Here is a 27,023-nt window from a genome sequence, read left to right as displayed (position 1 = left end):
ATGGGTAGAGAGGAGGGGTCCCACCTGGGGATGGTCAGGGAAGGCTTCCCAGAGATGAAAAGTTGGCCAGAGGGTCAAAGGCATTGCAGGAAAAAAGGCATCAGCCACACAGAGGGAAGAAAGGGGGGTAAGCCACAGAATGTTCCAGGAATTTCATTTTCCACTTTGGTTTCCAACTCTTTGAAACCTGATGAGGAGACAGCACTGCTGATTTGCTAATATACCTCCGGTGCGTCACAAGTTTCCTGCCAAGGAGAAGCGGCCACGGAGAAATATCTGCCTCGCCTAAAACTACAGCAAGTCTGATTCTTGTCTGCTTTTTCACACGAAGGCCTGTTGGCTACTGATGACCCTACAAGCAGGAGAAAATGCCCAGAAACTGTGCTCAAAGGTGCTTATCTGGGATCCATGATTTATGAACACAAGCATTACATGCAGGCAGGTCCAAACTGAAGCAGCAAGAGTCCCACAAACAGTGGTTGGGAGCAAAGACCCTAGAATCACAAGGCTGCCTTGAAATTACAGCTCACCCACCGTGCAGACATGTGGGTCTAGCAGGGACCTTCGTCTCCCAGTGCCTCCCCTTCCTAATACTGTGGGATAAGCTTGGCGGACAGAAAGACAATCATTCCACAGCTCCAATGCCCCGGAAACAGTGGTGCTCTGGCATACTGCTCAGACGCTCCGCAAGGGTTTCTCTCAGCCTTTCCAGAGCCATCAATAATCCATGGTCTGTTTATGCTTCTCCTCTAGTCGATGGTGAATTCTTTGAAAGCAAGATCTATTAATTATTTATCTTTCTATTCCCCATACCTAACAGAGTGCTGGCAAACAGCAAGGGATGAATCAAAGCCATGCAGATAGAGGGTGGATGGAAGGACAGAGATGAGTAGAACACCCACAGAGTAGCCAGACACCTGGCAACACCTGGCTGTGGTTAAGCAGGCTGGAGGCACGACCCCCTGCACACCTTCGCTTCTGAGGACAGCCTCATGGGAATCCCCCTGGCAACTCTCACCGGGTGGCCCTGGGAACCTGGAGTGAACTGCCCAGCAAGCTGCACAGTATGTGTTCTGGCAAGGATCACTTTCCTCAAGGATTTGGGCACGTGACTTCGCTAACAAGCTGAAGAGTTCAAATGATAAAGTTTGCTTTTATAAAGTTCTTGGGGAAAAAAAAAAAAAAAACCCAGGCAACCCAGACTTTACGCATAAAATGAACGCTCTCATCTACGTGAGCTCTTGCTTCTGTCCAGCCTTTAGACCCGCCGTCTCCCGTGCTCTCGCCACAGCCTTGGGTGGCGCGCAGGAGGCAGGTGCTCATGATCAGCTGCCTCAGGTCGCGATCGGCGTGCTGCTCCCCTGCGCCGCCTTTCTCCTAAGGTATCTAAGACTAAGTCCCTTCAGCTGCAGAGCAAGATGATCCTGCTTTGCAGGTGGCATCCTTGCTGGAAGGGTGGATTCTGCCCTGTATAAAGTAGGGCCCCGGCAAATACTAGTTCTTCTTACCCCTTCAGTATCCTCCACCTACTTAACCTCATTCTGCCCATGCAAATTTCCATCGTCAAAGAGTCTTCCAGCATGCACGCTGTGTATGGGCCCCCTGTCACTCATGTGGAGGGTGAGTGCACAGCTCATCTCCTGCAGTGTAGATAAGGCCGGGGTAAGGCCTCTGTGACCCTGTGCAGCCCTCACAGGCCCTCACACGGTGGCTGGTGACTGCAGATGCTCAGGGAAGATGTGGATGGAATGATTTCATGTGAAATGCTCTCTTTCAAGAACTCCAGGTGGGAAGTTAGCAGTAGCAAGGCTGTCACTTATCTGGGATTCTCAAGTTCACTCAGCAGTTAGCACTGAGCACCTGCTTTTGTGGGAAGGCATGCAGGGACCTGGCGTGGAGGCCAGGAGGATGCCCAGAACCCTAGCTCCCTGGCCATCCAGAGGTCTCAGGAGCAAGGCACGGCCGCAGGGCTGGAGGCAGAGGCTGTTTATTCCATCTCCTTATACAGGGAAGAGACTGCCCCTTCCAGTGTTGAGTTTGTCCAAGAAAAACAGCAGTCGGGAGAAAGAGAAGCAAGCTCCACCAGAAGGGATGTGCTCAGGAACAGCATCTGGCCCAGGGGGACAGGGAAGCACGGTGCGGTGGGCCGGGAGGCAGCAGCAGTGCTGAGCGGAGCGCAGGGCTCACTCCTGCAGGCAGTGGAAATCGCACTGTGTCGGGAGGGGCCTGTGTCATCCACAGCTGCTTGATAAGAACCCACTCGGGGCAGGGACACCAGTGCGACGGGTCAGGCCATCGGTTCTCAATCAGGCCACTGTGTCAGCAGCGCTTCGGGGAAGTGTTTGTGAGGGGATAGCTGGAGGGTAAAGGGACAGGGCACAACCTGTAGCTGGGCCTGCAGCTACGCTACGGTCTACAAAAGCCACCAGAAGCTGGACGTTCTCGAGGAGCCTTGCACATGTGACCATGTACCCGCTGCCAAAAAGGAGGAAGGTCACTCTTTGTTCTCACAGTTGCCTGTCCTGAGGTCTGGGTGGCAGCCAAAGAGGCAGTGAGAGGATCTGAAGACTGAGCCCAGGGAGCCAGAGGCAGGGCGAGACTGGGGTGACAGCCAGGAAGATCTGGCTCTCTAGGGACGCCACTGGGCGTATCCTCCCCCTCGTCAGCCACCAGGGGAAGACACTGACGTGGGGGCTGTGCTCTCCACTGTGTCACAGGGACTACTGAACTGTCCAGCTGCCTTCCCTCACCTCTGGAGGCAGTGCTGGGCTGGCGGAGAGGGAAGACCTCGCCGAGAATGCATGTTCCCTCCTTAGCAAGGAGCTCGCTCCTGCAGCCTCAGCTGCCAAACAAGTTGCAAGAGAAGCGGTGGTGTGGGCAGAGCAGCCCGTTGGTTCTATCTGTTGAATATGAAAACCCGGATTCACAGAGGAGCAAAAATGCGTATTTCACCCAGCCACGGCTTCATCACGAAGACCTCCCAGTGGAACAGAACAGAGGCAGTGTGGTAGCAGGGTGCGCACATAAACACCACCAACATGAGGCAGGAACAGGCAGAGACTTGACCTCTCTGTCCCTTCAACAAATATTTATGTACTCCGCACCAAGGCTGTGACATTGGGTGAAAGGCATACCATGGCTTGGCAAGTGTGCTATGTTGAGGGTGCTTAAAAGCTGAGGCAGGATGATCCCTGGGTCAGACTCCTACTGGAGCTGGAATGAGTGTGTCTGTGAAATCGAGTGTGTGCGCATTTAAGAAGACCTGCGCAGAAGGGGACACATGCACAGAGGACTTGAGAGTCGAGTGTGAGACAACGTGAATAGGCGTGCGACTGCTCAGAATGTGTAACAGCAGAGGGTTAAGTTGTAACCGTGTGACGCTTTCTTAATTCAGCCTCTGTTGCGAAGATCTGAATTTTCCAGACAACTGAAGATCATTCCAGCCCATCGTGAAACTGAAAGTTTTATTTGTCTGCTCTTTACCGCTTGTCTAAGAAAGGGCTGGGGAGACTGATAGGGATCCTGCCAATATTGGGGCAGGGTTGAGGACACTACCTGCTGTCGGTCCTAGACAGGCCTCCTGGAAGAAAGCACTCAGGAGGGTTTTGGGGTTAAGAGTCAAATCCACAAAATGGGGAGAGAAAGCAGATCCCAAGGATCCTTCCCAGGTAGAAAGAAGGGGCAGTGTTCTGAGAGGGAGGGAAGGCACTCTCTGACCTTAACTGGGGCAGGGTGTGCAAAGGCTTCCAGAGTGGCCCTTTATCCCTTGGCTCATTTTCTGAGCAAAGCCAATAACAGGAATCAGCATGTTCTCAAGGACCCTTAATAGACACCAAATGTCTAGTGCAGAGACAGCCTACTTCATGGTATAGGCCCACGCTTGTCACCAGGACCTGTGTTTTGAGAAGGGACACCCACCTCCTCAATGTCAGAGCGTGGAAGAGGGTAAGGAGTCCCACTTACATTAGTGTCTATTTCAGAGAATATTGTTGGACTGGCAGGCCATGGACAGGGAAGCGAGGATGGGAGGCTTTCAGGAAGTGGCCATGGAGAGAGGACAGGGGCTGCCATCCTGGTCCCAGAGGTCCCAGTGAGGGAAGGAGGCAGTGAAGGGGCTGGGGGATGGGGTACCAGGACCCACCTGCGAAGACCAGCAAGGGCTGGGGCAGTGGGGCCACAACTCTCCTCTGAGGCCAGTACAGGCATCGGACGCAGCAGTCACAGGGCCCTTCCCCTCTCCTGCCCTCTGACACTGAGGCGGCGGGTGTCCCTTCCCAAAACACAGGTCCTGGTGGCACGCGTGTCAGTGTCCTGGGAGCATTTTGCAGCACAGGCTGCGATCTTCTGGCTTGCCACTTATCCTGTGTCGTCAGGTTACAGAGTGTCATTTCCTGTTAATCGTGTAGAGAATTGCTCATCCTCCACATTTTAGTTTTTCATACTCTTGATTAGGAAAAACAAACATCAAGTTAGAAAAAGTTATAACTACAGCATCCCTGGGCTCTGAGTGAAGTCCTCTGCCAAGATTAATGTGCAGGATCTCTGACAACCCCAGATCCTCATCAAGCTGTTCTGCTTCATGGAGGTTCTGGGCTAAGAGAGATCTGGGTAACAGGGATTGTTGGGATCTGGGCTTTAGACTGCGATGGAACATAGCTGTCATGATTTCAGGGGCAACACTAGGAAAAAATGCTTTCCATGAAAGGAAAGATGCCACCGAGAAAACCACTTTGTATGTGTGTATAAATCAGGGTTTGTGAAATTCTCTAACAGCACTTCAGTTCATCAATACTACAAGTTTAAAAAAAAAAAAAAAAAAAAGGAGTGGCAGCTATGCAAGGAGCAGGTGCACCTGAGTCAGGCTTTCCAGCAAGCACCTCACCCCAGGACAGGCCCCTTCATGTCTCCGAGCTGCAGCGTCCTCCCATGAGATGGAGAAACCTGCCTATTTCACAGGTTTGTATGAGAAGTGAGATGAGGCAATAAGCTACTGTTTTAGAAGGACTCTAAGAATCATGGATAAAAATGAAGAAGACTCTGGTTGTAGCCTGTGAGTTGTCAGCAGGGAATCTGAGGGGTACAGTTGCTGGTCTTAAGACAAAGGAGGTTGGGAAGCCGTTCTATGTTCTGGGAACATGGAACAGACTTGCAGAGGCAGCTCTTTACTTTGCAGGCATCTGGCAACTGGAAGCTGAAGCTCTTTGCAACAGCCCTGGAACTCATCCTTTGCACCCTAAAGTCACCCCACCCTCCAAGTCACCCTTCTCCCCATCTGAAAAACCTAGACTAAAAGGATGGCCTCCGCTTAGGAGAGGCCACTCTGCTGGCTGGATTCATGCATCTCTGAACCTCTCAGACCCCAGAAGAGAGGCCTGGGAAGGCCACCCACAGTCCTCGGAACCCCTAGGAGCCAGCCTGCAGAGCAGACATGACCAGTCAGCCTCCTGGTGCCTAAACTCCACACTGAAAAAGCAAGCCTGGTTTCGACCATTCTACATATACTAGGCTTTCGTGTAGACTTTCATTTGACTGTTCATTTGAACAGAGGGCCCTTGAGCCGAAGGACAGTTTGAAAACTATTTCCCAGCATTCACTCTTGCCAGGGCAGGCCAATACCACAGTGTAAGATATTTAGTTTCTTCTTAATCTGATGACCCTATGATTTCTCAGATACATCTCATAGAAAACACAGAGATAAAACCACAGCAACAGCAGCTGCAATTGTAAAAGTAAGACTAGAAAGAGAACCACCTCACTCTTACCTGCCTTAAGCCACTTAAAACTCAAGTATGTAAGGTCTGAGCATCAACATTTTTTTGGAGGGCCACTATGTGCCAACATTTATGAAAAAGCAGAACACAAGAAATCCCCTTCTCTTAAAAAGCTCCTTTAGTGGAAGTTATAGATCAGTGAACACAACCACCACACGGTATGTGAAATGCTATGGTAAGTTTAAGCCCCGATGTTTGAAGAGCTGAGAAACATCGAAGCCCTGTAGTTTAGGATGGCTCAGTGTGGAAAACTGAAAACACATACATATACACATATATATTTGTACATATATATAGTATATATTTGTACATATATATGTGCGTGTGTATATGTATATTTAATATCCTTATTCTGTAAGCTTTATTCTATTTTTAATTTTTTTATTTTTTTTAAACATTTTGTGTTAAAAACTAAGACACAAACACATTAGCCTAGACCTACACAGGGTCAGGATCATCCTTGTCACTGGCTTCCACCTCCACATCTTCTCCCACTAGAAGTTCTTTAGGGGCAGTAACACCATGGAGCTGTCATCTCATATGATACTAACAACAATGCCTTCTTCTGAATGCCTCCTAAAGGAGCTGTCTCAGGCTCTTTTATACCTCACTTATTTTTTCATAAGTAGTAGTACACTCTAAAATAATGATAAAAAAGTACAGAATAGTAAATACAAGGCAGAACGAATTTTTCAGCTCCACTGTAATAGTATGGGACCACCATTATATATGTGGTCTATCATTAAGCAAAACACGGTGATGTGGTGCGTTACCGTACGTCTCTGCTGAGCTTTAGACTAGTAGAAACCTCAGCAGAGTCCTCTCAATCTGGACCCATCATGCCCCAACACCCCCTTTCCTTCGCTGGTCCCACTATGGTGGCTCTATCCGTTCATGCTCTCTCAAGGAGATAGTTCAAATGCCCCTGAAGCCTTCCTGGGTACTTCTGGCAGAATTCACTGTTCTCTCTGTGCTGTAACCCACTATCCACACTGCAAATATAGCCCTTAAAGCCCCAAATGATTGCAGCCCACACCTGCATCTCCCGCTGTGCAAGGGATCAGAGGGGGCAGGGATTATGTCTTACCTACATATCCAGGGCACCTGGCACAAGCCAGGTGTTCGAAAATGGATGAAAAATTAAATAAATATCCACTATGTACACGAAAAAGCACCCACTATGTGCGGTACACATAATGCAAAGCTAACAGGGACACAAAGATGTGCAAAGGAAGACCATCCCCCAAATCAGCTTAATTTCTAGGTGTGGAAATGCCACTTATTTTCCAATAAGTTACCTAATAAAAAGCTTAAGGTTTACATGTAGCTTTTCTGCCGTATATCAGGTGAATGACCTTGCAAATACATAGGAAAAAAAGGAAATAATATGGTATTATTTATCACCAGGCATGCTACTGTTCAATCCTTTACACACAGTATCGCATTTAATTTATTCATGAGGTTGATCATATTTTCGAGATGAATAAACCAAGGCTTAGAGAAGTTAGGAAGCTTGCTGCAAATCACACAGTTAGCAGGTAGCAGAGGCAGAACAGAGATCTGAACCTATATTCCGTTGCAATGTTCAACCACACAACTCAACCAACCATCTGGTCCCAACTTTTTATTTAAACAACTAAGAGTCGCTTTTATTATAGTTATGCATTGCGTGGGAAAGATTCTGTCTACTAAATGTTACATTTTATTGGTCTGTTTGTTTTTGAGACAGGGTCTTGCTCTGCTGCCCAGGCTGGAGTGCAGGGGTGTAATCATGGCTCACTGCGGCCTCGACTACCTGGGTTTGAGCAATCTTCCTGCCTCAGCGTCCTGAGTAGCTGGGGCCACAGGTGTCTGCCACCATGCCCCGCTAATTTTTTTATATTTTGTAGAGACAAGGTCTCACTATGTTGCTCTCAGGCTCCTGAGCTCCTCAACCTCCCAAAGTGCTGGGATTACAGGCATGAACCACTGTGCCTGGGCAAAAAGTTACATTTTTATCTTTTTATTTATTTTTATTTTATTTATTTATTTATTATGAGATGGAGTTTCACTTTTGTTGCCCAGGCTGGAGTGCAATGGTGTGACCTTGTCTCTTCAACCTCCACCTCCTGGGTTCAAGTGAGTCTCCTGTCTCAGCCTCCCAGGTAGCTAGGATTACAGGCACGTGCCACCACGCCTGGCTAATTTTTGCATTTTTAGTAGAGACGGGGTTTCAACATGTTGGCCAGGCTGTTCTCGAACTCCTGACCTCAGATGATTCACCTGCCTCGGCCTCCCAAAGTGCTGGGATTACAGGCGTGAGCCACTGTGCCCGGCCAAAAGTTACATTTTTAAGTAACAACTTTCCATGGTTATATATCAAAATCCTGTCATCTGGGTTCTAATAGCAAAATTCCTAATCATCAATAAATAGCTGGTATGAGAACAGATTTAAATCTAGCTCAAAGCAAAAAATATATATAATTTATATACATATTTTATATATATGTAATATATAAAAAATATATGTGTGTATATATATGTTTTATTTGGCTTATTCAACCTTGTCATGGTTAAAAAATAACTTTCACTAGACTATTATTTTAAGAACCAACAGAAATGTAGACATTTCTACCTTCCCAGATAACTAGGGACCTGTGTCTTGGGATGGGACCACAGCACCACCCTTTTTCAGCTTCCGTGTTCCCACCTTTGGGATGAGAGTATCATCTCTAGTTCTAGCAGCTGTCTGAATGGAAACAACTCTGCCAGCAACATCACCACATTCACATTCTCAGTGTAACTGTCAAAAGGCACAAGTATAAGTCAGCCCTAAACGGCTCTAACACGTCCCATTTTAAGTTAAAACATCATCTACATTTTAGCTTTCAGCCCATAAGGAACGTCCCAGGTCACTCTACACACAGGTTGCATCTCTGACTGACACAACGAACATGGGATTGACCCTCATGGTAGGATGATAGCAGCCTGATTTCAAAATACGTGTCCACAATCCTTTCTCTCTGGCCAGTGCTCCAGCACGGAATTCGTTGGTGATACTTACATGTCACTATTTTGCACACAAATGTTCAGGTTTACATTTGGCCTTCAAAAGTTAGATTTCACACTAATCCAAATGGAACGATTTAAGATATCTGGTAGCTCATCACCCCCAAGCTCCCAAGGCCTAGCACAGCACCTGGAACGTGTGAACAGGCCCCACGCACAGGCTCTTGTGACCTCCAGAGAATCACAATGAAGCCACCAGGTACCCTGCAAGCAAGGAAAGCCCTGGAGAACCTGCTTCAGGGGAGTGCTGTATTAGCAACTGCTAGGGAAGTCCCTTTCGTGCTGCAATACATTTAAGGAACACAGGGAAGCGGACAGTACGTCTTTGACTGCAGATGTCGCGGTACATTCACCCTGCTCTTGGGCACCCAGGATGCTGTGGTGGTGGAGGATGTGGGCAGGGATGTGGCGTCCGTCATTAGCAAACCCACTGAACCACACAAATCATTTCTGAGTGCATCTCTGGAGATAAATGTTCTTCAGCAGACAGTTAGGGAGAGCTGCCCAAACTCTGTTTTTACTCCTGCAGTTCTAACCCCAAACTTAGAAGCAAAATGAGGAAGAACTAGGGCTGCTGACTGCCTACCGCACGACTTCACACGTTCTTCCATGTGAACTTCGAGGTAAACTATTTTTATCTCCATTCTACAGATGGGGTAAATGAGGCCTGCTCAGGGCAGAAATAGAGCTGGCATTTCAGCTCCAGGACACCTGACTCCAAATGCCACGCTTTTCCCTCCAGCCCTGGACTCCTTGAGATAAAGCTACTTCAGAACTTCACTGTAATTTTGTAGTAACTGTTTTTTTTTTTTTTTTAAGAGTGCCTCTTTTTAGTCTTACTTTTCTTCCTTCCCATGTCTGCACCCCCCAGAAAAGGACACTTGCAACTCCTCTGGCCACAGACTCGGGGCTCCTCCCCATGCCCTGCCCCCAGCTTGAGGCAACCTGCAGCCCACACAGAGGCAAAGGCACCACCGAAAAGATCAGGGCACCCCGACACCTCCCCCCTTCTCAATCTTCAACACACAGGTGCTTCCTTCTCTTCACGCTACAGCGAGCTACGGGCAGAGGTGGAACTATTTTCAACATTTTACATTTTGGTAAATAGTTGTGAAAAAAAATCACAGCAGCGTCACTGTGTTTTGGTGTCCCCAGCAGCCTCTTTCGGAGAACACAGTGCCAGCTTCTCCTTCACATCCACTGGCTTCAGTTAGGCTTTTGGTCTCAGTTCGAGTGGCTTACTTGTTTTTACTACAATTCTCTAGAAATAGAAAACTAAAACAACAATAACAAAAATGAAGGCCTCAGCCAAAAGGCCAGGGAGAAGAAACTATTTCAGGGGTAGGAACACAAGCCATGGCCTCTGACAGCAGGCAGGCGACTGCAGAGGCCGCAAACGCGCCCCCCCACCTCACCCAACAGGCAGTTTTGGCAGAGGGGGAGCCATTCCATCAGCTGGGAAGATGTCCTTTCAGGCAAGAGGAGGTGATTTCGTGTAAAGCTGATTATTGAATTCATCTTGATGGGTTCTACCGTCCTAACCCATCTAGAAATGACAACAAGCCCCACTCACGGTGTTAACAGGATGGAGATCAATCTCCCTTCTATCCTTCTCCATCTCAGAAACATGTCAAAAGCAACTTCCTTTCCTCCAGGTTGGAGCTATCTTCCCGGAGCTTTAATGAGGCACATTTCTTGGATGGCAACTACAGTACTGAGATCAATACACTTCATTTCAATCCATGAGCTTTTACTGGTCAGCTCTTCTGGGTCCTGCACTAAACTAGGTGCTAGGTGGATAGAGAATGGGCCAGAAATTCCTCTACCCTTAAGAAAGGCTGAATCTAGCAAAAACAAGAAACAGAAGACATAGACATAAATGTCTGTGAAGCTCCCTCTCCTTATCTATAAAACAAAGATAAAAATATTTGCTGTGCCTACATACCAAGGACATCAGGAGGTCTGAAATAAAGTCTGAAATGAAATAAAGTCTGAAAGCTATGCAAGAAAGATGAACGAGTCAGTGACTGTTCGAGTGACAGATTATAATCCAGGCATTTGAAAAACCCACAGAAAAGCCGTCTACACTATCCACATACAACAGCAGTTAAATTCAGAAGCAACTTCTTTTTTTGAAGACAGTTTTTCATTTTTCTTTGCCATACTTTTTAAAATGATAAACATTGTGTTTTATTTTTCAGCTTTATTCAGTTATAATTGATAAAGACTGCCATTTTATACTAAAAGTGAACAATGTGAAGTTTTGATATGCATTTTTTTGTATACTACACTGTAAAACCATCAAGCTAATTAAATATCCATCATCTCTCATAGTTACCAATTTGTGTGTGTGTAGTGAGAATACTTAAGATTTAGTCTCACAGAAGATTTCAAGTATGCAAAACAGCATGATTAACTATAATTATCATGCTGTAAATTAGGTCTCTAGAATTTATTCAACCCATATAACTGCAACTTCACACCCTTTGACCTACATGTCTCCATTCCCTGCAGACCCCGGGCAACTACACTCCTACTTCCGGCTTCTATGCCTCATTTTCTTTTTTCATTCCTCAAATGGACAGAAAAAACATGCAAAATTCAATGAGATTAACTATGAGTAAACCTCACACACTCATTTATCTTTTCCAATAGATAAAATCTGGGGTTTGAGTTTGACCCAAACCCCAAATTCTTGACTTAGAAGTCCCCATATTCATTAAGCCCCGAAGGATCATCTGGCCCCAAAAGAATGTTGGCTACATCATAATAAATATTAAATGTGATTTTAAAATATCTATATTCTAGTTTAGCACTAAGCCAGGGAAAGATGACACTGAGGACGGAATATTCTAACTACACACAATCACTAGGTTAGCACTGCCGTAACTTCAGACAGGTGAGTATCGAAATACATTTGATATAAGATGTGGAAGCTTTTGCTGCGTAGCAAGGAGAATATGCCCTATGATAAGTTTTGTGAATTGTTATCAGGAGCTTCTAAAATTCTGTTTAACCGATTGCTTTTGCACCACAAGCAACTGTGATGGAAATCTTCCACTCTGGGAGCCTGCCTGACTAGCAGAATAATTCTTCCAAGAACGGTGTGAAGGCCTCAACAAGAAGCCTCCACTGTCAGGCAAAATTGAGTCCAAAGGTTTGCCTAGTGTCTCTGCAAACGAAAGCAAAAAGCTCATCCTAAAATCAATGCAACATATATTTTATCCAAAAAGACCAACCAGAGTACAGAAGATGCATTGGCACTGGGCTATGGTTGTCATCTGCTCCACTGGGTACTCCCCAAGACAGAGCTTGCAAGACACCAGCGGGTCGAGGGCCAGGTCCCAGGTGGGCCGGTACCTTGCTGTGGTCATCGCAGAACAGTCTGAAACGAGAGAAGCATGGAAGGTCAGACCTCCCCACCCCTGGCATCCACCTGCTCCGTGGCAGGGGTCACATCTCCTGGCTGTAGCTGGGATCCAGGCCAGTGGCCAACTGACTGCTGGTGGGGCCTAGAGCATTTGGATGCTCCGAGAATTTTTTTTTTTTTTTTTTTTTTTGAGATGGAATCTCACTCTGTTGCCCAGGTGGGAGTACAGTGGTGAGATCTCAGCTCACTGCAACCTCTGCCTCCTGGGTTCAAGCGATTCTCTTGCCTCAGCCTCCCAAGTAGCTGGATGGCAAGTGCCACCACGCCAGGCTAATTTTTTTTTTGTTTTTTTTAATAGAGATGGGTTTTCACCATGTTAGCCAGGATGGTCTCGATCTCCTGACCTCCTGATCCGCCCGTGTCGGCCTGCCAAGCTCTGAGACATTTTAACCAGCGGTGTCTGCCTTAGGTCTGTGAGTGGCTCCCTTTACCATTCTGATAGTAACTTTCATGTCTGCCCTCAAAATGGCAAAGAACTCACCCACGCACCCATCCTTCTCTCCCTCCCACTGATGTGCATTTTATTAAGACACCTGCCAACCAGGCTGCTAACCCAGGAGGGCAAAACCTCAGCCATCTTGGAAAAGAAGCTTTTGCTAAAATACGTATCGCTTGGATTTAACTGTTCTCCAGTGTTAAAGACATTGTGAATACGAGGACAAACCCGGGTGTAAGGGTCAGAGCAGAAGGGCTTGGTTGGGGTTGTGAGGTCTGAGTTTTCAGGGCAGCTGGAAAGGAGGTAGACATCCAACAGAAGGAAGAAATGTTGTAGCATCTTTCACCAGAAGACAGGGCACAAGGGCCACCTGGAGGGGCAGAATCAATGCTGTGCTTTGTGATCAGAGAGAACTCCATTTCCGAACTCCCTCTGCCCACAAGCAGCACGGCTGGCTAACCACTCTCAGCCTCGGCTGGCTCATCCACACGATGGGGCCGAGAATCCCCTCTCACAGAGGTGTTCTGAGGATGATGCAAGATCATATAAAGGGTCAGCTGCACACAGCAAGCGCTCAGGAAAATCCCTTCCTCCCTGTGATGGTTAATACTGAGTGCCAACCTGATTGGACTGAAGGATGCAAAGTCTTGTTCCCAGTGTGTCTGCGAGGGTGTCGCCAGAGGAGATGAACATTTGAGTCCGCGGACTGGGAGAGGCAGACCCACCTCAGCCAGGGTGGCCACCAGCGAATCAGCTGCCAGAGCAGCCAGAATAAAAAGCAGGCAGGAAAACGTGGAAAGACTCGACTGGCTGAATCTTCCGGCCTCTGTCGTTCTCCTGTGCCGGGCTTTCCGCCCTCCAACATCGGACTCCAAGTTCTTCAGCTCTGGGACTCCTGGACCTTCGACCACAGACCGAAGGCTGCACTGTCAGTTCCCTACTTTTGAGGTTTTGGGACTTGGACTGGCTTCCTTGCTCCTCAGCTTGCGGACGGCCTATTGGGGGGCCTTACCTTGTGATCGTGTGAGTCAACACTGCCTAATAAACTCCCCTTTATATAAACATCTATCTTATTAGTTCTGCCCGTCTAGAGGACCCCAACAAATCCACTCCCCTCCCCTGTGATGTCTCCTTCAGCCACTGCTTACAGTCAGAGGATGTGAAGATGCTGCTGCACGCCGCAGGGAGGTGTGGGACTTACTGTCGTTTGAGGAGCTTATTCCCAGGGTCAAGGAGCGGTCCTAACTTAAAAAAAAAATGTATCATCCCTTTCTCAAGTTTTGTGACTCACACCTCACTGGGTGTCACTGAGCGAATATTTCATTAGGAAAACCCACCTGGTGAATTCTACATGGAAGGAGAAGGGAGAATTCACCCATCTGGTGAATTCTACATGGAGGGAGAATTCTACCAGGAGGAGAAGACACGTCTGGCCCAGAAGGAAGCGCCTGCAGGACCCTGAAAGCTCACCCAGCAGACGGGACCCCGTGAGACAGGAGGAAGGACATGAGAGGCGGAAATGAGCCAGATCCGGGGAGGACACCCTGACTATCAGAGCTCAGGCAACTGAGGGGGTGACTAAAGGCCACTCGGGGTCTGCACTGGGAATCTGCGCAGGCCTTCGGCGTCTGGGGCGGGAGTGGGCCGCAGTCGGAGGGGCCTCTTCCAAGGGCAGTTGATGCCTGCGAGTCACTCAGTCTAAAACACGTGTGTCTCCCTCGTTACAAAAGGACTCTTTGGCACAAATTCCTCTGGACGGGCGAGCACTTCCAAGATAGTTTAAACAGGCATCATGATTTGACCTCAAGCTGGTGGGTCCTGAGGAGTGAGATAACTGGAAGCGTCACGCAGCTCTCTGCGGCTGCAGCGGGTACAGACATCAAGGCGTCCTCCCCAAGGTCATTTCCATTTGGATCATTTCTCTACACCTTGAATTTTATGACTGTGCTTATGCTTATGATTGCCATCGTTTTAAAACGCTCATGGGGTTTTTCTGGGTCCTAAGCTGACAGGCCATGACATTTTTCTTTTTATTTCTCTGTATCTTTTTTTCTGTTTTAATACTTAATAATTTTTTTAAGTCACATCTCTTAAAGTTCACTGGACAATGTGATAATTATATTTTAAAATGTCAGCTGGCCCTAAATGGGACCACAAACCTTAACCCCAGGCACTGAGGCTTGGGGCAGGTGGCAGGAATCCGTCAGGGCTGGAAAAGTTTCAAGGGGGCAGTGGCTGGCAATTAGCTCCTCTGGCCTGAAGATTTGGGGAGAGCTTGTTTTTGACAATGTTGAAAAAGCACAGGGTACAAGTTCTGTCAGGCTGTTGGGGAGCTTGTAGGATACAGGGTTCATGCTTTGCAATCAAGCAGACCTGGCTTCAAATTCCTTTTTTTTTTTTTTTTTTTGGCCACTTGGTTATTTGACATTGAAGAAATTACATAACTTAAATTTAACTTCTATGAACTTAATTTTTGTTTTTGTTTTGTTTTGTTTTTTTCCCTCTGTAAAGCCTATAGAACCATCACCACCCATGTAGGCTTTGGAAGAATGAGTGAGAAGTAATATATTTACAAGTTCCTGGGAGATACTAGGAGCCTGGTAAGTGGAAGTCATTACAACATGTCAGGTTAACAAGCTTAGACTTTTACCTACATAGACAAAATGGATAAAACAAGTTGTTGGGCAGAGATATCATATGGTAAAATTAGTCATTTAGGAAGTTCAATCCAATGGAGAAAATGTTTAGAAGAATCAAACCTCAAAACCTCCTAAAGCCGCCTCCCTTATTGTCAGCCATGTAGTATGCTCCCAGCCTGGACATCACCGAGAGTGCATTCCCCAAGGGCAGAGCTTAATCGCTCCACAGAGGGCTCTTGAATTCCCGTCTCCACCCTGTGTGAACTGTTCCCTGTCCCACAAGCCAGTTACAGCCTCTGTCCTGGACCTCTGCCCTGCCCCATCGTGCTTGGTCCCAAGACAATTCTCTTTCCTTCCAGCTTCAGATCTGGGCTCCTTTTCCTGTTTACAGCCTCTCTGTTGTGACCCCTCCGGCATGGCATACAGAGTTCCATCTGTCTGATTTCCTTTCTGCCTGGACCATGATTTCTATTTGGCCCCCAGTGGCTTCCCCTGCCCTGGGCACAGGTCAGCCCGTGGCCCTCACCTCCCACTTCCCCCGCCAGCCCCGTGAGCTGGATTTGAAGCAGGTCACATCACCATTTCCAGGAATCACATCACTATTCTTTCCCCAACAGAATACACAGTCTCTCAGTTGTGCTCAAAATCGTGATTCAAATGGTGACAACAACAGGATATATTTCACAGAAAAAAAAAAAAAGGTCTATATTGTCTAAACCCATCATGGACCTTCCCTACACACAGGATGGCCTTAATATGATTTTGCAAACAGTGAACAGCTGCGAACTTGCAATTAGATTGTGCTAAGAGAATCACAATACACAATAAAAGAAAGCAGAGTCTTTGTTTTCCTAATGTGAATGTCAAGTCATATGAAATGGCAAACTGTTTTAGGAACATCTGGTCAATTATAAGTATTATTCAATGTAAGCAATTCAAATCTGTATAAGACAATTTACTTATTAAGCATAACTGAGGCTGTGCAAAGGATTATGCCTTGTGATGAAAGAGGTGTGGACACAAGGATGAGAGACAGCTGGAAGAGAAAATAGTCCATTGTGAAGAGATTCGGCAGATTCATGTAAGGTCCAAGGTGGTTCTTTGGCCAAAACTATCCCATCTCTGAGCCCCAGGGCTATGGACCTCTGTAGGCCCCTATTCTTCCCACCTTTACTCCTTCAAAGCAAAACTGGGAAAGGTAAGCAGCTGCCAGCCAGTCGTCATCCACCTCTTACTTTCATGCCTTCCTCTGGCAAGTCCCCGCTCTCCTCCAGTTGCCTGGGACACTCTCATGTTTCCTCCACAGCCTAACTCCCTTTTCCTTCCTTACCCCTTCTCCACATCCTGCAAACCCTCCACATCCTGCAAACCCTCCACATCCTGCAAACCCTTCCTGGTGCTGGGTGACATCCCCTCTGATTTTTCACGTCTCTCAGCCGTCTCCCCTTTCTCTGGGTCTCTGCTGTGTGTGGTCCACGAGGCTTCTTGAGCAGTGCTCTCTGAACAGCAGCATCCGCGTCACCTGAGAACTTGCTGGAATGTAACTGGTTGGGCTCCAACCCAGACTCATTAAAACAGAAACTCTGGGGAGGTGGGTGGGGCGGCACAGTGATCTGTTTCCGTGAGCCTGGCGGGGACTGTGATGCACAATGAAGCCCCAGAACCACTGGTCTGTATCATTCCACTCAACAGCATTTCCACCCAAGTCCGTCTGACTCAAGGCCGTGTGGGCTGAAGCCCCCCGAGTGCACCGTTCTTCAACAATACCAACACTCAGCTGTCATGTCCACAAGGCCCTGGGCCAGACTCTCAAAGTAACTCTCATTTCTTCTGGGTAAGTGTGGCTTTGGAAGTCTACCAGCTCACCAGTCTGTCTGGGTAAGTGTGGCTTTCAAAGTCTGACAGATGTGGGAATTTATCTCCTCAACTTGATGATACATTATTCAAGGGTAGGAACTACGTTCTAGCCTTCTGGACAGTGATCACTGCAGATATTCCATAATTATAACAACAATTACACACACACACACACACACACACACATATATGTATGTATGTATGAGAGAGAGAGACTGTTAAATGTGCATCAGACATTGTGCTCATCATTTGCATACACTACTTCATTTCTCTGCACAATGACTTTGAGACTTTGATAGCTTGCTATTATTCAAACTTTACCAATGAATAAACCAAGGTTTGGAGAGGATTAGGGTAACCTGCACAAACATAAAGGGCTATTCACAGTCTGTGTGGCCCTAAGACACAGCCATTTACTGTGCTACTCCTCCTCTGTATATCCTCATCAGCTGAATGAGATGGAGCCTTTTGGATTTGTAGAGATATAAGACAAACCAACTTTGGTTTTGCTTCTGAGCTTCCTGGGCTTAACTTGAGCATGTACAGATTGGCAGTGGCTGGGAAAAGCTACATCTTCATAATTTGGAGCTGTCATCAGCAGCAGAAATTGGAGAACGGTGGCTGAGTAGAAAGCTGGCTGTAAAAGAGCTGGCTTATTCAAGTGTATGGTTCCATGATGCTTTAGAAAAGTACTTGGATGTCGTCTCCTCCCAAGCAGATGGTGCCCACTCAATGATAAAAACTTAGCTATTTCCAGCAATCACACTCCTAGGTCCCCAGCTAATGTGAAAACTTACGTTCACATGAAAACGTGCACACGCATGCTTAGAGCCGCTCAGCTGTAACTGCCAAAACTCAGAAACAACCGAGCTGTCTTTCAGCAGGTGAATGGGTAAACTATGGTATATCCAGGCAGTGGAATATTATTCGGCACTGAAAACATAAGCCATCAAGCCAAGAAAAGACACGGAAGAAATTTAAAGGCACATTACTACATGCAAGAAGCCAATCTGAAAAGGCTACACACAAATGATTCCAACTCTAGGACATGCTGGAAAAGACAAAACTATAAGGACAATCAAAAGATCAGGGGTTACCAGGGATCATGGAGAGGGAGAGATGATCGGGCAGAGCACAGTGAGTGAAACCTAGCGTAAACTATGGACTAAATTTTATCCCCTGGCAAATTTGTATGTGGAAGCCCTAACCCCCACTGGGACTGTATCTGGAGATTTAGCCCATCTAGAAGTCTATATATCTATATCTATGTGTGTGTATCTGTGTGTGTTTGTGTGTGTGTGTGTGTGTAGCAATCTCTACATATATAGTAGTATATATAACATATGTTATACATTATATAACATATATAACATACATCATGTTATATAATATATCATGTTATATTATATATCATGTTATATTATATATGATATACCATATATGATATACGATGTATGTTATATATTTATATTATATATGTTACATTTTATATATATACACACTGCTATATATAAAAAAATTATATATATGGTCTTTAGGAAGGGATTAAGGTTAAATTAAGGTTAAATGAGATCATAAGGGTGGGACCATAATACAGTAGGACTGGAGTTACACAAAGAGGACAAGAGAGCTCCTATGCGCTTTCTTGGCCATGTGAGAACACAGGAAGAAGGCAGCCTCCGTAAGCCAGGGGGATGTCCTCACCAGAACTCAAGCACGCTGGCACCCTCCGCTCAGACTTCCAGCCTCCAGAATTGCAAGAAAATAAATTTCTGTTGTTTCAGCCCCGCAGTCAATGGTATTCTGTTACAGCATCCCCAACTGACTACCATAGGAAATTATGAACCCTGGGAGAGAATGCTGATCAATGTATATTCATTCATTGTGACAAATGTGCCACTGCGGTATGGGATGTTAATAGCTAATTGTGTGTAGGTGGGGATGGGTGTATGGAAACTCTGTATTATCCATTCAATTTGGTTTGAACCTAAAACTGTTGTAAAAAAAAATAAGGTCTTTTTTTCTTTTTTTTTTTAAGAAAAGGGTACCTACTCTATGATTCTAATTATATGACATTCCAGAAAAGGCAAAACCCTAGTCAGCAAACAGATCAGTGGTTACTGGTGGCTTGGGGAGGGCTGGGAGAGCAGAGGAGGCTTGAGTGGCTGAGTACAGGGCATCTTCAGGGCAATAAAACTATTCTGTATGATGCTGTAATAATGGATATGTTGACATTCTGCACTTATCAAAACCCATAAAACAGAACTTTACACAGTGTATCCTTACTGCATGCAATTTAAAAAACAATCATTGAGGAGGTCAGGGGCATGGCAGGATAGTATCCAGACTGTGACGAAGTTTCCACCTCTATTAAAAGCGGGTGGGGGAAAGGTGCTGACCAGAATGATTTCAGCAATGGGCCGAACCCGTAATAATAATGGCCAAGTTCATAAGCACTGCTCTCCAGATGACGAAGCTGCCTGCTGCAGGGCATGGGTTAACAATTCTGAAGCCACTATCCCTTTACACTGGAATGGAACAAATAAGTAAAGGGATGGTAGTTGGTGGGATCCAGGTTTCTCACTGTTGGAGTGGAAGGTCTCAGATAAGCAAGGGTGGTCACGGAATAGAGTTGGCCTCATCAGTAGAAACTCATGTTTAGCTTAATATAGATTCAGGTGGCTACATAAAGAAATATATAGAGATTTTTGTGCACACACCGGTTAGTGTATATACATATGTTTCCTTGTTCTAGCAGGGCACAGAAGGAATGACATCCCAGTTTGCAACAAGCACATCTAGTGCCCCGATCTTGATTCTAACACAATGTTCCAGTTACCGAAACTAGGGTTCACTGGACAAACAGCTGATTTTAGGACTGGGGAAGGACATTCAAGTTGAGCTGAAGGATGTCCAAACAGTATAGTAGACAACTGAAAAAGCTTCCAGTGGTTGTAGCTGAAAAAAAACAGAGCAACAGAGTAGCATAAATTATCGCCCAGAATAGAAAATATATACCCACGAGCCCATACTCACGTAAATAAATGAGGGAAAAGACACATCTCTCAGGCAGAAAAACTCCACATTATTTTCGTAGATGCTACACACTCAAGGAGGTGGAGCCTAACTCCTCATTCTGAAGTGCGCCGTAGAGAATGTCTTCCTTCCAAAGAGTGTAGTTTAGAAAAGCGTGGAAAAAGGAGTTCACCCGTGTGAAGAGGACAAATGCTGCCTCTGTGAGGTGACCCCGACAGCATCAGGGGTGACTGCACATGGATGGTGTTGACGGTGACCACACCCCTCACCCTCCCAGGACGTGATGAGAATAAGGTTTCATCTCTGGGGTCTTTCTCTCAAAACCAATAAACCCTGTCTTCTTATGAGAAGAGCATCCAATAAATCCCAATTCAAGAATATGCTACAAAATTCCTAACCAAAAACTGTCAAAGTCTTCGATGGAAGCCTGAGAAACTGTCCCAGTGGAGAGGAATCTAAGGAGATAAGACCCCTAAATGCAATGAGAGAACCTGGAACAGAAAAAGGACACTGGGTAAAAACTCAAGAACCTGGAACGAAGAGGGTACTTGAGTTGATAAGCACGTAAGAGTATTGGTTTAACATTGTGACAAATGTACTGAACTAATGCGAGATGTTAACAGGAGAAGCTGGGCATGAGGTTTATGGGAACACTCTGTACTACCTGCGTCATTTTCTAAATCTAAATCCGAAACGGTCTAACTAAATCTGAATCTAAAACTAAACCCGTAAATCTAAATCTAAACTGCCCTAAAATAAAAGTTTATTTTTAAACGAAACACTTTGACAGTAAAACTCTGAGAAACACTAAATTAAATACAGTTAAACAGATGAGTTTGCTTATTTTTCAGCATTTTAAACTTCTTATGGTTTTTGGTATGCTAATGAAGACCGTCACAGTCCAAGAAAGGTACATAGAAGGGCCCAAGGAGCCCATAAAACACTTTCTCAAGCACTACTGCATAGCATTAAAGCTTTGTAAGAAATACAAAAAAAGAAAGAAAGCTGCTCTTAGTCATTTCAATGTAACAAGTTTCCCTAAATTAAGAGTTTGCAGGAGTACAGAGAAGAACAGACACAATCAAAAAGGAAGAACCCAGGGACCAGAGGAAGAGGAAGGGCGCCCACCTTCTGAGCACATGGCCAGATGGAGATAGGTTCACTGGAGAAACGGCCACAGACTGGCACCAAGGGGAGGTCGTGGGTGCTTTCTGCTTTCTACCTTTACCTATACCTGCAAGTGACGGTGAAGGGCCGGCCACTGGGAGCACCTCAACTGCAGAGGACAGCATCCATAACTGGACACTAAAACACACAGGGTAGGTGAGCAGAAAGTCTACTTACATGGAACTGCTTCCTTTCGTCGACCAGGCGACCTCCACGCAGAGCCCTGTGCTTCTCCCTCCACCCATCGAAGTGTTCTTAAGTCTGCACGTCCCACAGCAGGGCCACAGAGAGGACGGAATTGTGATCTGACAGGGACACACACACACACGCGCACACACACAAACACACATACCCCAGAAACGCTGCTGAAAACGACCTTAGAGAAGCAGCCAACACTGCCCCGGGTGTGGCCCCGAGACGCCTCCCTCCTGGCCCCCGCAGATTTGCAGACCAGCTTCTGGAGGCAGCCTCTCTTGCAGGCCACCTGGCTTGGAAAACAACTGCTATTCATGACAGGAAGCTCCTTCTTTATTCCTAAGACCAAAACAATTGATTCAGCCATTCCCCAGAGCGCTGATAAAACACTCCACACACAAACTTAAACGTTTCTCGGTGGCTTCACCATGATGGCTGGTTTCCCACTGAGGGCCCCAGACTCAGCCATGCGTTCTGACCCCCGTCCGGGAAGGAGATGCCGAGGAAGACACAAAGGCCCTATTATTTCAACACTAATGTGTTTGCCCAGATAAACATTACACTTCAGCTACCAGAGAGCAACGCTGTCAAAATCAAACATCAACTCATTAAATTTTAGAGTTGAAGGGGGGATGTTTGGATCATCCCTCCATCTTTTTAGAGACAATTCCCTCCTTCTGAGCTGTTTAGGGATTTGCTAAGAAGTCACAGAAACCCTGCCCCTCACCCCAACCCCGCTTCCTTCTATCAGATAAAGAACTACCCTTAACGTTTTATTGCAAAATTTTTGCTAGGGACAGAGTCATTCTCTCTCTCTCTCTCTCTCTGTCAGACAGAACACAAAGAAAAAGCAGCAGGAGAGAGATATATGGACATCCATGATAAACCCTGAATAGCAGTGGGCCACCCAGTTCCCTGCCCTGCAGTGATCTTAATCATACCCTATTAAACAACGAGCCAGAGCCACTGTGGGGTGTGGCAGACTCGTCTACTTGGTCATCTGCAGTTTCTTCAGTTCCTTCAGGTCAGTACTTGCTGATCTCGAGGGTGGCTTAGGAACAGGCCTCTGGCCAGCTCGACACGGGGGCAGGTCGGGCACAACGGCGGTCTCCTTCAGGGCCCCAAACAAAAACCTTGTTGCTAAGCAACAAGCCTGGGAAATCTCTGGGTTTGGAGCTTGTCAATCCCTTGAGTTAACGGAAGAAGACATAATGGAGGTAACGGAGTAGGGAGGAGGAAATCGGGTGGAAATGGGCCTCTATAAGCTTCTTTTCAAAAAACCTGGGTTTTATTGCGAGCTTTGGGAATGACTGACCATGTGACCCTGAGGCTGTCACGGTACCTTCACGGAACAGTGGCCTCATCTACAACCCAAGGATGCTCGCTGGGAGAGCTGGCTTCCGGGAGTCTCTAAGCCGTCCTTTCTCTAAACCTGTGCAGCCTTCACTCTTTCTTCCCACGTGAAAACCTGTGACTCTGCTCCTCAGTGAGAGGCCTCTTCCACACAGGGAGGAGAACCGATCTCGAAGTAAGAGGGTGATAAAGATAAAACATGCTTTCCGATTTGAAAACCCCATTGATATAGATCAACTTCAGAGCACACATTACACCTGTGGCTCGAGTTGTGTTCCGTCTACTAAATCATCTAAACCTTCCACGTCCACCTTCCTAGGAACTCACCTGCAATTCCAAGTCCAGAGGTCCCTCCATCTCTTATTCTAACATTTACAAGCCCCTAATGCTTCCACTTACTCATTATCAGTTATTGAGCAAACCAGAATTAGGTTCCTAGAAAGTTCTAAATACTATTCTAGAGAAGCGATTACAAAAGCAACCAGGGCAGAATGGCCACCCAGGGAGCACTGTCTAATAATAATAATAATCAAAGCCCCTTTTCCCTAAAGCAGCTGCCTTTGATGATCTTCTCATTGTTAAAAAAAAAAAAAAAAAAAAAGCGGGGGGGGGGGGGTGGGAGATGAATTAAAACATGCAAAATGGCACTAAATCTGTTCAAAGAAACCTGGAGGAGTCCCACGGAATCACCTTTCATTTATCAGTATTAGGCCACAGCTTTATTTGACCATCTGCCCAGAACATTATATATTTTAAACACACAGAGAAGATTTCCTGTTCCACCAAGTCCTGTATTTCTTATGTGAAGTTTATTTTGATTTTGTCTTTGCTTTCTAGTAACTGGTCAGTGAACAGGAGAGAGCATGGGAAACACTGAAAGAGATGAACTCTACGGGGTGATAACAGCTACTTTATACTTCCAGTGAGGGAGGCAAACATATCTGCAGACTCTGGAGACAAAACCCAGCGGGGTGTGCGAGAGGACCCCATGCACGGTATGAAATAACAGAGAGAGGAAAATGATCCTGGCCTTGGGTGCTAGAGGCAGCATGTCAGGACCACATTAAGTCCTAAAGGTTGGGAATATTCCGGATCTGCATGATCAGGAAAACCTAAATACACTTATGCACTCCTATTTTCCCAGTGTATAGCAATGCTGTTAAGATGAATAAAACACGAGTTAAAAGTAAACAGTTATTCCCACATGCTACAACAAAAGCAGAGACATCCTTCCAATCATTCAAGAAACTTGGGGCCGGGTGCGGTGGCTCACGCCTGTAATCCCAGCACTTGGGAGGCCAAGGCAGGTGGATCATGAGGTCAGGAGTTCGAGACCAGCCTGGCCAACATGGTGAAACCCCGTCTCTACTAAAAATACAAAAATTAGCCAGATGTGGTGGTGGGAGCCTGTAATCCCAGCTACTCGGGAGGCTGAGGCAGAAGAATTGCCTGAACCCAGGAGGCGGAGGTTGCGGTGAGCTGAGATGGCGCCACTGCACTCCATCCTGAGTGGCAGAGCAAAACTCTGTCTTGGGGGGAAAAAAGGAAAGAAAAAAGAAACTCGGTTCCAGACAGTGCTCTCCTTGCTGGAAACGTAAACAGGGAACAGAACAGGCAGACATTCCCACCCTCGAGAAACTTATACTCTAGCAGGGATACAGAAAATAAATAGATAAATCAGTGAGATACACAGCTTCTTAACTATGCAGGCTCAGTGGAACAATGAGGCAGGGAGAGGGAGCTGGGGCTGACATTGTGCACTGCGACCCCGATGCACCAGGGAAAATGCAGAGCACAGTGGCCCATTGGGAGCTGACTGCAACCATCCAGGGTCAAGATGGGGGATTGTCCAACGTGGCCCAGTGACAAACAGAGCTGATGGCAAGTAGTCACATTCAGGATATACTTTGAAAAAGAAGCTGCTCAGAATGTGGAGTTTCAAGATCGGTGTGGGAGAAAGAGAGGAGCCAAGGGTGGCTCCGAGGCTTCTGCCCTACGTAGGCAGCAGGACGGAGCTGCCAACTGCGACATCTAGGGAGGAGCACTTTTGTGGTGACGTCAGGAGGGTCACCATCATTTGCTTGCATGGTTTTGGGAACACCGAGTCCCCCTGAGCCTCAGCCTCTCCTTTGCTATAAGGTAGACAGACACAGTGGGGGTCCACACAGGAGGATTCCGGAACAAGGCTCACAAACAGTCAGGAAACTCCTGTCAGAAATCCTCCAGGAGACTGCGTGAAAGGTCAGGACCAAAGCAATGGACTGCAGCCACCTGCATCCTGAAAGTGTCACTTAAGATCTGCATAAGAATAAGTAGCCCTCCAGCATCCTCTGCCATCAGAAAGAAGAGACAGGACTAGCGATTTGGGCTCCATCCAGTGACTTAAGATGGCCACAGGCGTGATGCAGTCTGTAAACCCCCCTACCAGACAAAAAGGCTGTAGGGCAAGTCAGCACTGTCCCCTCTTAGAACCTGAGCTCACAGAGATCCACAGTCCCCCAGGGATTGTTCTAGAAAGACAACAGCATGGAGCCAGGGAGAGGGCCCAGGGCACACACAGTTTCCAGAAGACTTCCTATAGAAAAGAAAACTGGAGCTTTTAAATTCCCCTTCTCCCACTTAAAGCATGCCAAACAGCTCACACGAGGAAGGAGACTTGCAAACACTGTGTCCTCCTGGTAATGGAGGTGGTATCTTTAGCAGAGGAAGCAGTAACATCTGACAGCCAGCAGCACAAGCACGGGAGAGGCCAGCAAACGCCACCAAAGAACACGTGGGGTATTCACAGACCTGGAAACTGTAGCACCTCTAGGACGGAAAGCCTTTCCTAGGCTCTCTGCACGTTCTTATTTCCACCTTTAGGTACAGCCAGAGCTCACTGGGAATCACAAGTAAATCATAAGCCAGTAGGCAGGAGCTGTGGCATTCCATTTCACAGGGCCTCAGCTATTTTCCAATGTATTAAAGGTGTGAGAATGATTAAACGATCCCTCTTTTTAGAAAACAAGCACAGAAGCCTGAAGAATCCCAATGTTACTGCAGCAGGATGATGACTGTGATGATAATGTCACCAAGCTTGATGTTCGCCAATGCACACTGGCCCAGAATCCATGAAGTTGCCCCTTTCTCGATTGTCTGACTGCTACAGACACAGCCCAGGGCTCTCACCACTCTCTCCCTTGAGCCTCTTCCTTTCACTCCACAGCCGTTCTCCGACATACTTGACACAGGCTTATGTATTTGCTGTTTTTCCCCGAAGGAAAAAAGTTAAGCTGCATCAGGGACTCAGTCTTATCATCCAACTGTTTAAAAAAATCTATTCGAATACAATTAATTGCTATAGTTTGTTATTTTCTTTACTGCCTAGTTATCTAGGAAGAAAAAAATACTAGCGTGAATCAGGCAATGACTCCTTCCTTCGTGTGAAGAGGGCAATTCCTCTTCAGCAACCATGGAGCCAAGTCAATGTGACAGGCGCTCTCCCTCCATTGATAAAATAAAGAAGTCCCCATGGACCTAATACATCCATCTTCTGATCAAATAATGACACATAGCACATTGCACCACACTTACGAGTAGCTACAAGGTTTACTAATATCTCTATTCTGTATTCTACTTTCCATTTTGCCACTCATGTGAAGTCAATGATAAGATATGGCTCTGTGTCCCCACCCAAATCTCACCTCGAATTGTAATCCCCACATCGATGAACAGACCTGGTGGGAGGTGACTGGATCATGGGGGTGGTTCCCCCATGCTGTTGTGGTGACAACAGGGTTCTCACGAGATCCAATTGTTTTAAAAGCAGCAGTTTCCCTCGTGCACCCTCTCTCTCCTGACGCCTTGTGAAGAAGGTGCCTACTTCCCTTTTGCCTTCTGCCATGGTTGTAAGTTTCCTGAGACCTCCCCAGCCTCATGGGGAACTGTGAATGAATTAAACCTTTTTTCTTCATAAATTACCCCATCTCAGGTAGTATCTTTATAGCAGTGTGAAAACAGACTAATACAGAAAACTGGTACCAGGAGTGGCACACTGCTATGAAGATAACCTGGAAATGTGGAAGCAATTTCAGGACTGGGTAACAGGCAGA

At 46.5% G+C, this 27,023-nt stretch overlaps 1 protein-coding gene across 4 annotated transcripts in view; it reads right to left on the bottom strand.

Annotated features, from left to right (window-relative positions):
* Window positions 1–27,023, bottom strand: part of RNF144A (ring finger protein 144A) — a 154,698-nt gene that overhangs the window by 66,531 nt on the left and 61,144 nt on the right. For all 4 annotated transcript variants that reach the window (XM_023198894.2, XM_023198910.3, XM_023198912.3 and 1 more), the window contains one exon: window positions 12,059–12,204. In XM_023198894.2, the coding sequence (XP_023054662.1) occupies window positions 12,059–12,193 (135 nt within the window). In that variant the 5' untranslated portion in view covers window positions 12,194–12,204. The remainder of the gene's footprint in view (window positions 1–12,058; window positions 12,205–27,023) is intronic.

Source organism: Piliocolobus tephrosceles, chromosome 15 (genome assembly GCF_002776525.5).
Source record: "Piliocolobus tephrosceles isolate RC106 chromosome 15, ASM277652v3, whole genome shotgun sequence".
Lineage (NCBI taxonomy): Eukaryota > Metazoa > Chordata > Mammalia > Primates > Cercopithecidae > Piliocolobus > Piliocolobus tephrosceles.
This window is presented reverse-complemented; position numbering and strand designations above follow the sequence as displayed.